Source organism: Enhydra lutris, unplaced genomic scaffold (genome assembly GCF_002288905.1).
Source record: "Enhydra lutris kenyoni isolate GAN:26980312 unplaced genomic scaffold, ASM228890v2 scaffoldscaffold10, whole genome shotgun sequence".
In the NCBI taxonomy this organism is placed as follows: domain Eukaryota; kingdom Metazoa; phylum Chordata; class Mammalia; order Carnivora; family Mustelidae; genus Enhydra; species Enhydra lutris.
In genome coordinates, this window is record NW_019154094.1 from 39,547,353 (window position 1) to 39,562,281 (window position 14,929).

Consider the following 14,929-nt stretch of genomic DNA (forward strand, 5'->3'; position numbering starts at 1 on the left):
AGACCAATTCAAAAAAGCATTTGAGGGGGTTGGGTATTTATAGGCAATTTAATGTTAGGACAAGATTGATGGGTTAGGTATGTAACTAGCTGACGTCCAATAGGACAATAAACCATAACCTTCCAGGTTATCTACTTCAAAAAGACAAAAACTCCTTGTATTTTTGTCTGCCAGACAAAAATCTCCAAGTTAACATGTAGCTTCACAAAGTCTGGGAGTACAGCAAAATAAATATGTCTAGATAATCCTTGAGGGGATTATTGCCTCCATATAACACTCAAAGTACATGCCACCACTTTGCTGCCTTATGTCTGGATAATTTTGGATAGTTTTGGATAATTTTTTTAACAACGGTAAATATTTTACTTTACAAACAACCTTTTAATCTTACTCGATGCTCACAACAGCCCTGTGGAGGCAAAAAGGGGCAGGGGAAACCCTTTTTGCAGAGGAGGAAACCTAGTTACATATGGGAGGAGAACTCCCATGGTCTAACACCAAGTCCCGCATTCATTCCTAAAATCCATATTGCATTTCTTCTCTTCCCTTCTTCGTTCCCGTCCTACCTTGTTCTTGGTGATATCTTCCTCCTGTAAGACTTCTCCTGGGGGGTCACCTGATGGAGATGCTCAGAGTGGGGTGGAGGCCCTGTTGCCCCCCAGCCCTTGTGTCCCCAGGGCTCCTGGCCTGAGCTAATAACTCCTTTTAAGTCCCTGACGGGATTCAGTCCCACAACATCCCACTCTCGCAAGCCAAAGAAAATTGTCAAAACATGTTATCACCCCTCAGGAAAAATAATAGGATAGACGCTACATTCCAGGAACCCATTTTTTTAAAGTGATGGCTCCTTTTAAGCTCTTCTGTTTTCAGCTACTGTGAGCCACTGTGAGCCGCCACTGTGCCATCTTTCATCCGAGACAAAGTCCACATCAGAGAAAACTATTGTTTATAAACCAGAATCTCCTGTTTGAAACACTGTTTCTGGTTGATGTTTTCCTCTTCTCAATAAACAGGACCATCATTTTCTGAGTCCCACACAGCCGGGTCTGTCTGGCTCCTGGATGAATGACACGCAGGGGACAAATGGCTATTTATTTTGTTAAGCAGTATGCCAGGAAACTGGCTACAAGTGTGGCCTGATGGCCTGAATCTGCTTCTTCCCTGCAAGGCCATTTATTTTTCTCTCCCGGGACTCCTGTCACCATGGAAACTGTCCCACTAGCAGGATGGAGACAAAGGCCAACTTTCTGCTTCCTGCACTTAGTCAGAGAGGTAACGCTTACACACACAAAGCAAAGGGGACAGTAGGAAAGTGTATGAGTTGTGGAGTTAGAAAGTAGTTCCTCTGAAGTTCCCTAGAATTCTGAAACTGGAAAAGGAATTTTTTTTTTTTTAGAACGTCTGATTCAGGGTCCGTCAGACCACTTACACAAGGCGTGCTGACAAGGAAAACAAACACCGCGGGCATAAAATGTGCCTGTCAAGCCCCTTTCCCTGCAGCAACCCATTTAACCCTCCCAGTAGCTCCACGAGGCAAGTTGGTTCTTATTATCTCCACAGCCCAGAGGGAGAAATGGAGACTCTCCAACTCCACTCACTTGCCCAAGTCCAGCAGGAGAAAGGAACAAATTTAGGACTAATTGCAAGAGCTGTCTGTTCTCCAACCCCCGTCCTGCTCTTCACACAGGCTGGCGCCTCGAGGGCTCTGAAAGCCATTTTGCGTCCAGTGTCCACCATTTTTATTTGATCATGAAATCCTTCCTGCTCCCAGCCATCAGTGACCCCTTTGCGACGTCTCACAGAACGAGGATTCTGGGGAACAGGATTCCGGCAATCTCGATCCAGGCCACTTCTCTCATTTTACGGAGGAGCAGCTTAGGCCAGGGGAGGAAATGAGTTGCGTCTAGCTGCACAGCTAATAAATGTCTGAGCTGGTACCACGGAGCCAGCCCTGTGCCCCGCGGGCCCGTGCTCTGCTCTGCCGTGTGGCCTCGCATCACTGTTTCTAAGCAAACCCTGAGCCAGCAGCTCAGCGCTCCGGCCAAGTATCAGGACCAAATCCCCCTACAGGATGACTGTTCGATCAGCCACTCATTAGAACAGCAGTGCTCGCACGCAGGGTGCTTTGCCACTTATGAAATGCTTCCACATAGCTCTTCTGTTTCCAGGCTTTGCTGCCTCTGGGTCTTTCTGAAATGATCCAACAATGAAGCCTTATTCATAAGTTGTATACCTTCCAAAATAACCACTGAATCACTCAAACATGAAGTGTGAAAGGATCACTGTGTTTCAGCTGGTAGAATCCAAGGTGACAAGAGGCAGTAGCACTAAGAGGTGGAGGTTTGCAGGGTGTTCGATGTCAGGGTTTTCCAGAACAAAGTCCTCCCTGTGAAGGAAAGCCCCCCAGCTTCGGACGCTGAGTGGAGGGTGAGCATCCTCTTGATTTCCTGTGTTAACAAGAATCCAGCTCTGAGCAGGCACAGATGTGAACATGCTGTCTTCCAAATCCATGCCACGTGGTGTTTACTCCGCAGAGTCATGTCAGAATCTCACAGGTTGTGAGTATATGTCGGGACGGTGGAGTTCTCGAGGGCATGCTGTAAACAGCAGCTGGCAAGTGGGAGCTGGGGATCTAGGTGTCCTTGTGGGAAGCTCTGAGGTACAGAAGAGAAACCTTGTGAAGAATGTGTCTTCTCATCTACTTCTTCGGATCCTAACCGTAGCCATGAGGACAGTCTCCTAAGTTCTACTGCTTGTTTTGTCCCCACTTGAGAGCAAAGAGAGCAAAGGAGTGATGCTCAGATTGCAACATCCCATGCATCATGCCCTTTCGTGTCTTTTGCCCTCGCACATTTTCTCCCTCCTCCCTTTCTGCCTGCTCATTTTGCGGAACCCCCATCCAGAGTCACCTCCTCTAAGAAGCCTCCCTGAACTTCCTGTATAGGTTTACTCACACCCTCCTCTGTGCGCCTAAAGTCTGTGTGCAAAATAACACCAGCTACCAGTTTTTAGAACCCAGTGTGAACAGGCACTGTACAAACATTATCTTTGTAGTCATTTGACAAGTAAGGAGAATGAAGCCCCTTTGGTCCAAGGCCAGTATGGCTGTTAAGTCGCAAAGCTAGGTTTGGAATCCAGGTCTCCCAGGCTCCAAAGTCTATGCCTTTCTGCTATACAACAGGCAGCTTCCTCTGCCTCAAACTTTCCCCTTCCAGAAGCAGGTGAAAAGTATGTGTTTCTCCATCTCCCTCTAGGCTGTGAGTATCTCTAGGGCACACCCGAGTCCTGCCATGAATCCCACTGCCTGACCTGTGATAAATAAATGTTTAGATGAATCAACGGTCCCTTGAATGAGGAGCTTATCCCTTTATTTTACAAGTTGCTGAGGTCTTCTTGATAAAACTGTAAAACATTCATGTAACTGTAGCAAGTCATCCCCACCCCAGTGGAGAGTTAGGTAAGTTTCTCAGCCAGCAGATTCGTACACGAACCCCCTGCTTTTCCAATTTTAATGTAATACGAATCTCCTGGAATTTCATGGAAGTGCAGATTCTGAATCAGAAGGGCTAGGGAAGGACCTGGAGGGCTGCGTTTCTGGCGAGCTTCCCGTGAAGCTGCTGATTTGAAGACCCCATTGGAGAGCCAGTTGGGTCTCAACACAGCAGCAGCAGCAGCCACTAGTGACAAAGAGTAAAGCCTGTTCCTATGCATTGTTTTCCTTCCACAGGACCACCAGACTTCAAATGCCGCCGATTTTCTGTGTTTTAGCAAAATATTTGAGTTATGCTTTGAGCCATAAACATTTGGCAGCATGAACATCTGTTTGTGCATGTAGCTGTGGTTTAATCACACCCTATCAATAAATCACAAATAAAGGAGGGAGAGGAGGCACTCACTGGAAGATTCCATTCCAGTGACAAGTGGACCAGGGGAGCTGGTGAATATGGAGGAAGGAGGAGATGATCCCTCGCTAGCAGGGAGTTTCCAACAGGGCCCTGGTGGCTGGCTGGCAACATCACCCAAAGCCCCCGCCTCGTTCCATTTTTACTGGGAAGGGCCCCACCCTTCCACACTTGCCTGCCCTATGGCCCCTTTCCCGTCTGGTCTTCTCCACTCTTGGTAAACAGTAACTGATGGCTTATTCATCTCAAGCCCTTTGAACCCCACACAATTCCTTTGCTGACATGCCAAGTCTTTTAGAGGTCAAGCGATCCCCGGCGCAAGACTTTTGGAAGGAAAACACCCTCTTTTCTATCTCCTTTTCCAGATGTCCTTGGGCCAGCAGCAGTCAGCGAGAGGTGTGCCTTGTTTGAAATGCAAGGGGACGTGTTCAGGCTTCGAGCCACATCCATGGAGGTAACAGAGTTTGTCAAGAGAGGCTCTGCCTGCCTTCATTTCTTGGCTGTCCTTTCTGGGAACCCCTGGTCATTCTTCTCTGCTGGGACTGCTTAAGATGCGTGCATTTCAGGGAGGGCTGGCTCCGGAGTGAATGCTCTCCTGCTTCGCCTAATTCAGAAATGACAGAGAAGCCCTGGGGAGCCAAGAAGAGAGAGGAGTTTAGTGCTTCACACACCATTTTGAGGTGGAGGCCGCAAGCTCAGCCCACCAAGGACCACACTGGGAAGATGTGGGCAGTTGTTAGTCGGTGCCTGGTCCTCTCAGGATTGCTCTATCCTGGGGCTTGATGCATGTGGTTGATCTCCCCAGACTATGCCATCACCCCTGTTTTGATCTCGGAGTGCCATGGGCCAGAAATAAAAGTCACTGTGTCCATGAGACTTAAATACCAGGCTGTGGTGCATTCATGCCCACGAGGGAGGGCCACAAGATCCAGCTGGACTGGGATCTGCCAAATTTTTCTTGTTTTTCATTGAGGACTCCGAAAACCAGAGGTAAGCCTGCCCCACTGCTCAGCTGCCGGGCGCTACTACCATCAGCATCTACATGGATGGTGCCCGCTGGGGGTGTGCAGGGCACAGCCTGTGCGACTGTCCTGGCAGCCCTGGGCGAGAGAGGCTAAACTCTGCAGGGCATAAGAGCAAAGAGGGAGGTTTTTTCTCCTCTGCCATAGGGTTTCCTTGGCCACTCAATGAGGGAGCAAAATTTGGGAGCTATTTGTCTCAGAGTTGTTGACTTCCATCATGAGATGGCCATTGCAAAAACATTTGTTGAGCTGAACTAAGTCTTTTACATTTAAATGTTGAAGTAAACCTGAGCAAGGTGATAGTTTCTCCAATTTTCAGGTCAGGAAACTGAGAGTGGGGAGTGGGGAGACACCCGTACATGGCAGAACTCAGGCTTGGGTCTTTGTGAACCCCACCCCCATGCTCTCAAACACTCGGCAGTACTGTGGGTCATGAAAGCCTTTGAAGCACAGGGCTGTTCCCTGACAGTTCTCAACCTCACAGGAGCTCATGTGGTCTTCTGGATGCGAGGGACCTTCAAAGTCATCCAAACTCCACTCCATCCCCCACACAAATTCCTCCCACAGCGAACACACTCCCCATTGGGGGACTGCCCCACATATCTATTTTAGCCACTCGAGCTCTTTTTGGTCTTGAGGAGAGTCAGCTTCCCTATCCTTTCGCCCCCTGGTCCTGAATCTGCCATCAGGGTGTCACAGAACAATGCTAACTCCTCATTAGCTCTCCAAAGACAGCCTGGATACCTCCTTTAGGATCCCCAGGGTTAGGCGCTAATGTTCCCTGAATGCACCCACTGACTCAGTTCAATAATGTTTTCACCACTCAAGGATCAGTCCCTTACTGCCTGCTGTCTGACATCTGAAAAGGTTCATTCAACGTATTTTGTCTAGTTTTCTAGCTGTTTATGGCACGAGGGCGATGCCCTGTTCTTTGGGGCTATAAGCAGGAGTGTCAGCTTTGTTTCAATCCCTACATTCCCCCACAATTCTACAAAGGATTTGAACACCAAGTAAATTTATCCTTGAGAAATGCAGATTGTAGCTTCAGATCCCAAGTAACAAGTGTTGCCTTTGGATGGAATAACTTTAGTGGGGACCTAAATTCAAGCCATACTGGAGCAAGGAGGTCCCAGAACCTTAGGGGGAAACCACAAGAAAACATATTTATGCTCCAGTTCTCATACTTTCAGTAGCTTGAGAGATATTTGAATGACCCAAGTAACAGCCATCCTGCTTCAATGAGCAAGTTCCTCAACTAATAATCACAGGACAAATTCATGTGCTGACTCAGCTTGAATAAACACTTCCCTCCTGTAAGCCTCACCTTTCCCATCTGAAAAATGGGAACAATGGAGCCCATGTGCTCTAGGCTCCACTTTTGGCTTTACAATCCATAGTTGCAGGCAAGCTGTCTGTAATTAAATTAGTGATCGACATGATTAGCAGAATTAGCATGGTAATTAGTATTAGTGACACAGATGGTAGAATTATTTGGAGAGAATGGCACAGACTGAAGGGGCAAGAGTAATCTTTCATGAAAACAGAAGGAAAGTCTCCCCTCACAGCCTGAAGTCTCCTGCTTTCCTGACGGACATGTCAGGTTTCCTGGCCTTCTGAGCCATCCTCAAGAGGCTGAACTGCCCTTCAGGGCAGGGGGACACACATGTCCAAGACTCCAGGTTTTTCACAGAAAACCCAATAAAAGTCTCTTCCTTGCAAGCAGAGTTCTTTTTTTTTAATAGTACCATAATTCTAATTGCTTCATTATTTTTTGTAAGTGCACACTGACTTCAATGAGTAGAAAAAACCCCAGTTTGAGGGAAGCAGGGGACATGGTATGAAAAATGGGAGACAGATCACTGGCTCTTCAGATCACCCAATTTTACATCCTTTAAGGGTCGTTCTTTGGATTCTCCCATGCCCTCACTGCGGCACACTCTCTGAGGAGGTCCTCTGTTATACCGGCATAGGCGGCTGCCCCAGGAATTACAGTGTTATCTCTGCCTCTCTCCCCAGGGCAGTGGATCTTCACAGACGACTCTGCCCAAAGAGCTGGGCTTCCTGTACTTTCCGAGAGACAATCTAAAGAAAGTGGACCAGAGCTGCTTAAATTCCTAAAAGGCATGGGCTAGGGACTCTGGCACTTTGATGGGCATCCAGATCACTGCTGAACAGGATTACAAGTATCCCTGCCCAGTCCCATTCCTGACCCGTTGAATCTGACTAGCGGGGGCCAGGGTGGGCCGTCTCCAAGTTTACCAAGCTCCCCAGATGATTGAGATGCGCAGCAAAAAGTTTGAAAACTCATCAAATAGATCAAGGGTCCACTACCTTTCTGTCAAGAGCCTGTTCGAAACATTTTCGGTTTGGCAGGCCACATGGCCTCTGGCACAACTTGTCAACTTGGCCCTCATAGCGTGAAAATGTCCATAGGCAGTATGTAAATGAATGGATGTGATTATGTTCCCATAAGCCTTTTTCTCAGGATGCTGAATTTCAAATTTCATTTCATTTTCCTGTGTCAGAAGATCATAATCTTCTTTTGAATTTTTTTCGACCATGTCACAGTGTAAAAACTGTTCTTACTTCCCAGGCTGTACAGAAGTCGAGTATGGGCCAGATTCAGCCAATGGAATGTAGTTAGCTGATGCCTGATGTAGACCAGCTCTTTACTGTTGGATAAGAAACTCGACCATGGACCTGGGTTGGGCTGCTGTTCAGGCTGGGGTCAGAGTCCAAGGCTTTGCCTTTTCTGCCACTGCAGGTAGCCTAGGACAGCCATTTTAATACCATTGAGGATCTTTCTGGGTGTGTCTGTGTCCCCTTCAGTCTGGATGCCTGAAAGAGGGGAGTGGGGCTAAGAGGTGTCTTCCTCACCTGTGGAATCCCAGTGACAGTGCCTGGCAACATGATAGTATGAAAAAAGGGAGAAAGAAGAATATCTCATATCCATCAGCATTTTCCATTTCAAACTGTTTTGCATTTGCTATATCTCTAATAGCATCCTGAGAGTCTCATTAATCATAAAAGCAAATGGTAGCTTCCCCACCCAGCTCCATGCATGGAAGGCATTGGGGCTCAGAGGATCTCATGGGACACCAGGCTTTCCCTCACTTCTTTCCTCTTCTTCCTTCCACTTCCTCCTCTGCTGCTGTCACTCCCCACATGTAAACCAGTGGTGCTATCCCCTAACTTAGTGAAAGCCTCCTTCATGCCTGGCTTGTAAAAGGGAGAGGCAAGAGAATATTTATTATGAATAAGATGCTCCAATTCTGAAAAATGAGTAACCCCTTCTTATGAAAACAAAAGAAAAGACTTTGGTTTTGCCCTGTATCATCTTCAGGGTCATATTCTGTTTTAGAGTCCTGGAATTATCCTTGCGATCATGGATTTTATCATTTCTCAAATTGTAGCCCACTGAATGTGAACTTGGACTGCAAGCTTCTCTTCAAATAACATTGGAAGGCCTGCATTCTCCCTGCCTTAAAGTCACGCTGTACATCAGTGCATTAAAAACAAGACATATGTTTAACCTTCTGTAACCCACTGACTCCCACACTTATCAACCTGAGCCTTTTTCCATGTGCCCCATACTTCAAGGTTGGGGAAACTGGTCCAGACCAGCAGGACCACCCCAAAACCTATGCGGCCCTCACAGGGGGCAAACTTATCCCGTGTTACAGTGTCCATCTGATTTTCTCTCCCTCTCCCACCCCAGCTCTAGGTTCCTGGAAGGTTGCAATGGGGCCGCCCTCATTTTATATTAGACAAGGCTTTCTCAACCTCAGCACTACTGACATTTTGGACAGGATAATGCTTTGTTGTGGAGGGGGCTGTCCTCTGTATTACAGGATGTTTAGCCATACCCCAGGCCTCTACCCTATAGAAGCCAGTAGCACCCCCTGGTGGCAATGACAATCAAAAGTGTCTTCAGACATTGCTACATGGCTCGTGCGGGTGTGACCTTAGTTTAGAACTGCTGGTGGAAGGGGTGCCTGGGTGGCTTAGTCGGTTAAGTGGGTTAAGTGTCAGCCACTCAGGTCATGATCCCAGTGTCCTGTGATTGAGACCTGCATGGGGCGCCTTGCTAAGTGGGGAGCCTGCTTCTCCCTCTGCCTCTGCCTGCTGCTTCCCCTACTTGTGCTCTGTCACTCTCTGTCAAATGTAGAAATAAAAAAATCTTTAAAAAAGTAAAATAAAGTACTGATGGGGGAAAAAGGAGGATTCCTACAGGCATGCCTGGCTGTGAGGGGCTCATGCTACTGCAGCGACCTCTCTCTTGGGCCTGCCTCATCCCTGTTGCAGGTCTTGACATTGTTCACTTTGCTTAACAAGTTCTTAAACCTCATGCGTGAGCACAACTGAGATACAGCGCACCTCAGGTGTCAGGCCTGAAAGGGAGGGAAGCGGTTTTCCACTATACTGGGAACAGTCTGGATTTCGAAACCTTAACAGCATGGCACAAAGCAGCCAGATGTTTTAGTTTTTAATTGTCAGACAGAAGCATGATGCTTTCAAGGAAATTTGATGCTTCCCCAGGATGCATTTCTTTCTCTTGGTCTCACCACAAAGCATGGCCAGTGAGCATCAATCTCTTTAGCCCAAGCAGTTTTCTGAGCTCATTCCCTTCCTCCTGGGTCCTATCCACCTGTTCCTTGAAGAAAATTTCTAGTTGTACTCTAACTTCAGTATGAATGCTAAATTGCTGAAAATTGCTGAAGCTCCAAACTCAAGAATCTTGGGAGACAATTTCAATAATTCCTTAGAGCAGAGGTCAGCAAATTTTTTTTATAAAGGACCAGATCGTGGCTATTTTAGGCTCTGTGGGCCACACAGTCTCTGTTGCAATTATTCAAGTCTGCCATTGTAGACCAACTGCATCCACAGATAATATGTAAATAAATGATCATGGCTGTGTTCCAGTAAAACTTTATTTACACAAGCAGGTGGTGGGCCGGGTTCAGCCCACCAGTCATAAAGACTCCTGCTTTCTAGCATCTCTAATGAATGAACCAGCCTTTGCTGTCACACCCAAAGTGAGTAAAAATGTGTTCTTTTTAACCAGCAAAAGTCACATCCCACATTCCCCGCAAATAGACTAATGGTCTCCCAAATGTGGTTCCCAATCCCAGAGGCCTTTTGGTCTCTGGTTTCCATTTGTCTGCTGCCAAGTTACTAAAGTTGAACCCTGAAACTGCTTTCAAAAAGGCAGATGCTATCAGCAGGAGACTCTGCTCTTCTTCTCTGGAGGTATATCTCACATGTCCCAATTAACCTCTCACCCCAGGAAAATATGCAAATCATGCAAATGCAGCCACGAGGACCACTGCTTCAACTCTGAGCTGGAAGACGATCGGAAAATTGGCCGCTTGCTGATGGACTCCAAGTATTCCACCCTCACGGCCCGCGTGAAAGGTGGAGATGGCATCCGGATTTACAAGAGGAATCGGATGATCATGACCAATCCCATTGCCACTGGGAAAGATCCCACCTTTGACACCATCACCTATGAGTGGGCCCCCCCTGGAGTCACCCAGAAACTGGTAAGGCAGCCTCCTCCAACCAAGAGGTTGTTTTCCTATCCTTGTAAATGTTAGTCATGCATGAATGTCAAAGATAAGGTAAGAAGAGGGCAAGATTATAGAAATGATAGGAATAGCTCTGGTTCTAAACCTGTTCCGGTCTTGTTACGTGATCTTGAGCTGAAAACTGCCTGGGCCTCAGTTTTCCTCATCCATGAAATGGATAGAAGTGTCTCTATGAATTCTACGGGTCCTTCCAGCTCTAGTCCAGGGTCGTTCATGGTTCCCTTTGGGCTCCCCACTGCTGAACAAAGGATGGTTTATCATTCCAAACTCTCAGAGTTCTTGTCTTCATGTGTGAGATGTTCATTTTCCCTCAAAGTGGCCTGGGATGTATCTATTGCAGGCCTGTAGGGGAGCACAGAAACAGTCCTCTCCCCTCTCCAACAGCAGAGGCCTCTTGGGCTTGGAAGGGAGAACCAATCTAGCTTTACACAACCCTGGGGCAGAGGCACTCAGAGAAGAACAAGGTCACACCCTGGCTGCCCACTACAAAAACCCCTAACAAGTCCCCATGCACAGGCCTCAGTGCAGACCATTAAACCAGAAGCTCAAGATCACTGGTACAGAATCACCAGACATGGGCATTTAACTCCCCAGGTAATCCCAGATACAGCCACATTCAGTGCCCCGCAGACCAGAGCAGTACCCCTCAAATTTCAGCAGGCATATACCTCACCTGGACAGCCTGCGGAAACACATCACATAAGCTTGGGGCTGGTGCTGAGACTGCGCTCCTCACACACTCCCAGGTGATGCCGATCCTACGGGCCCCCAGACCACACCTGGAATGGCAGGGGCCTTGGTGATTTCCACAGGTTAAAAATGTCCTATAGTTTTAGAGATGCATTTTAATTCAATCTCTTCTGGGGAAGAAAGGAGAGGCTTCAGAGTCCTACATGGTCATACCCCACAGGTTCCTCCTACAGCTCCAGCTATGACCCCCCACTCATTACCTTACAATGCCCTGACCTTCCTCTTTCCTGCTCTGGATCTCTCTGGGCTTTTGCCCTCCTCAGGGACTTTGCACTTGCTGTTCCCTCTACTTGAAATGTCCTTTCCCTGCTCTTTGCATGGCTGAGTCAGACAGGCCTTCCCAGACAGGCCTTCCTGCCTTCCCAGACAGGCATGTCCCAGACAGGCCTTCCCTAACCACCCAATCTACAGTAGATGCCACTTACCCTCCAGCTACATTTTGTTCCTTCCAGTTCTCCAATGTTTCTTTAGAAGCTTTGATTATAAGCGGTAGTTGTCTAATGTGCGTCTTTGCTTAGTTACCACCTCTCTCACTGGAGTGAAGCAAGGCCCACAAGGGCAGACACCATGTCCGTCCCGTGTACCAGGCTATCCAGCACCGTGCACCATGCAGGACACATATTAGGTCTGATGAGTATGTGTGCTTTGTCACCCTCCTGGTCACATGCACTCCGTGGACCGAAACTGCCACAAAATCCTGTGATTGGCCCACAGCAAGAGGTACAGAAATTGAGAAGAAATGTTGGGGAAATTTAGTAGCAGTTGCCATCCAAGCATGTGATCAGAGACCTCCTCTCACTGAACAGAATTCCACTGTGGTCAGACGCACGTGGAAATCTCATGTGGCATGAGCTACATTCTCATCTCATGTGGTGAGCCCACAAATCATTCTGCCATAGGTGGAAAAATCAAACAGAAAAACCTGATCCTTCACCATAGAGAGTCTGAGCAGTGCAGTTCTAAGCTGTGGCTTAAGTGGGGGAAAGGAGGGAGGAACCCCTTCTAGATCAAGTGAAGACTGGCAAGATGCTTTTCTAGAAGCTCTACTTTCTGAAGATGTATTTAAAAGAGTATGTCAGCATTTGTGAGCTCAGCCCCCTGTGAAGTAGGAATTAATTTACGTGTAAGGAAACACGGCATGGTTAACTGGCCTTCGCCGGTTGGAGGGGCTAGGCAGGGGCACATCCGGGCCACAGAGGATGGCGCCCAACAACAGCAGTCAGTGCTGGGACATGCCGGGTGGCTCGGAACACGGTCTGCCTCCAGCGCCCAGGCCTGGGTAAGCCATCAAGCAGGCCTCCAAGATGTCAGTGGAAACTAAAGCAAGCAGCTCGTAAAAGAGCTGGCTGTGGGCGTCAGGAACTGGCTGGTGAAAACCCCGAACGCTTCGGCCCCAGACTAATCAGAGGAAGGCATCGTCAGGCTGTGATTAATGCTGGCTCATAAAACCACATGGTATAAAGAGCCCTTTGTCTGCCCTGCATCTGGCCTGCCTGAGCAAGTTGCCTTTCTAAGATTGGACAGTTCTCCCTTCCCATTCACCCTCCGGATGGTTTTTTGTTTTGTTTTGTTTTGTTTTGTTTTAATTACCAAGTGATTGGGACTGATTGTATTTTGGAAATGGGACTGGATCTTGCTGTCATCCCTCCCAACCAGAATAAAAAATGGAGAAACTCTTAAGCCTTTAAAGACTAGTCACAACAAACCTAATGGCTAATATTTACTGAGTACTTACGTGTGCCAGGCACTATGCTAAGAGCTGTACATGCACGGTCTTACCTAGTTTTCCAACATTGTTAGGGATGTACTGTGACTACACTTATCCACAGAGGGGGAAGCCGAGGCTTGGAGAAGTGACACAACTAGCCAGCTGTCCCATAGCTGGCTAAAATGGCAGAGCCAGGCCTTGGACTCGGGCTTCCCTGACTCCAAAGCTTGGGCTCTTCCCTACCAAGCCAAGCCAGGAGAACAAGACAGGTAGGAGAGGCAGAAAGAAGCAGGTATTTTGGACTAGCACTTTTAAGAGAAGGCTTCTTAGAATGGGGAGAGACTTGAGCAAATCTTTGAAGGCTAGCCAGGATTTGGGAGGAGGCAAGTAGGAAAAGATGAAGGGAACCAGCATCCATTGAGCATTCTAGATAGATAGATGGATATGGATATAGACAAACAGATATATCATCAATACCTCACCACTCCCTATGTGTATAATAACCCTATTTTACAGGAGAGCAAACAGAGGCTTTTGAGGAGGCTCTGCAGGTTTGGCACTCAAACTTCCTCCTCTATTCCCATAACGGCAAATGTTGCTGGTCAGTCAGGGCACTGGACCTGGACCTCAGAATCCTCCTCGACACAGCACTCCCAGTAGCTACTACTGACTAGGACTGACATGTACCATGAAGCCCATTGACTGTCCCTGCCTGGGTCTTCCAATTCCAGAGTCCATGTGCCTTCCACTGCCCAACACTGGGAATAAAGCACCTTTCTTTTCCACTTTTCTCTCTGCCCTTTGATTCCTCTCCTGATAAAGCCCGGTTCTGGGAACCTCTTCACCCAGGATGTCCCAGCCAGACAGCAAAGCACCAAATGACTCAGAAAGGCCCTCGTGAAAAACTTGAAACCTAAACCAACCTTTCCAGCTGCTCTGAGAAAAGGCCTCTTGCTAAAGGTTTTGGGAACATGACCTTAATCAGCTTCCTGGAGAGATTCCGGAGAGATTCTCTTACAAGCTCTGAGCGGCACAGGCAGCTGACTCTGACCCAGTCGTCTGTCCCCATTGTCCCCTCCCCAGGCCCATGCCAAGCAATGTGATTGTCTGAATGGCATGTCACGGCAGACTCTAATACCCTCCCCAGGGTCAACGAGCAGAGTCTGCCGCAGGTGTGTGATCAGCTGCTCGGGCCAACCAGGCAAGGCCAGCCATCACGGAACACACGGCGCTGGCAGTCGGATGCTGCGGTGCCCAGCTGGGGCTTTGAAGCTGTGATGGGAACCCTGGATTCCTGGGGAACGAACACTCCCTGTCTCCAGGGTCCTGGCCAGGAATCCTCTAGCTCTGCAGGCCACAAACACCTGTAGCCAGGACAGAGCCAAGGAAGGACACAGAATGTGGGGATGGACAAGCAGGTGGTCTGCACCTGCAGAAGGCCCCCTGCTGCAGGATTTCTACCCTGTGTTTATTGTAAGGCTAAGCAGGGAGGGACACCTGCTGTGAAGGAGGAGTCACAGACCTATCCAGGGACAGGGGATCCTGGCCCTAGGAGGGGCTTACACAGCCTTCACACCCTCACAGGAAACTCCTTCACACAGGAAACTCCCCTAGAGATTGGGGGAAATGGTTTTCTCTTGGCAAATTGTTCATCTTGTAGAGAAGTTGTAGACAATGGTGGAGACCCAGGCTGCTGAGTGCCGAGCTGTCTCTACCGCAGAGGAGTTGTGGGAATGTCGGGAGGTCCCTTCTCTGGGCCTCAGGGTTTCAAGGGGTAGTATTAGTTCCTTCCTCCTAGGGGTTCTGTGAGAACTAAATGGGTAAGCATGGGTCAGGCACCTGGAAGGGTGCCCAGATCACAGGAAGCAGGAGTAGGTAGCTACTCCCACCATGCCTTCAGCCACTCAACCTGGGGTGTCGGCAGCCTTCGTGGGAGAAGAGGTTATGCTCCCATGAGCT

General features: G+C 48.3%; 1 protein-coding gene across 1 annotated transcript in view; it reads left to right on the forward strand.

Annotated features, from left to right (window-relative positions):
- The window catches only part of LOC111144020 (LIM and cysteine rich domains 1), a 58,549-nt gene that overhangs the window by 25,065 nt on the left and 18,555 nt on the right, over window positions 1-14,929 (forward strand). The window contains exons 2-3 of the mRNA XM_022498084.1: window positions 4,268-4,356; window positions 10,212-10,467. Coding sequence (XP_022353792.1) covers window positions 4,268-4,356; window positions 10,212-10,467 — 345 coding nt within the window. The remainder of the gene's footprint in view (window positions 1-4,267; window positions 4,357-10,211; window positions 10,468-14,929) is intronic.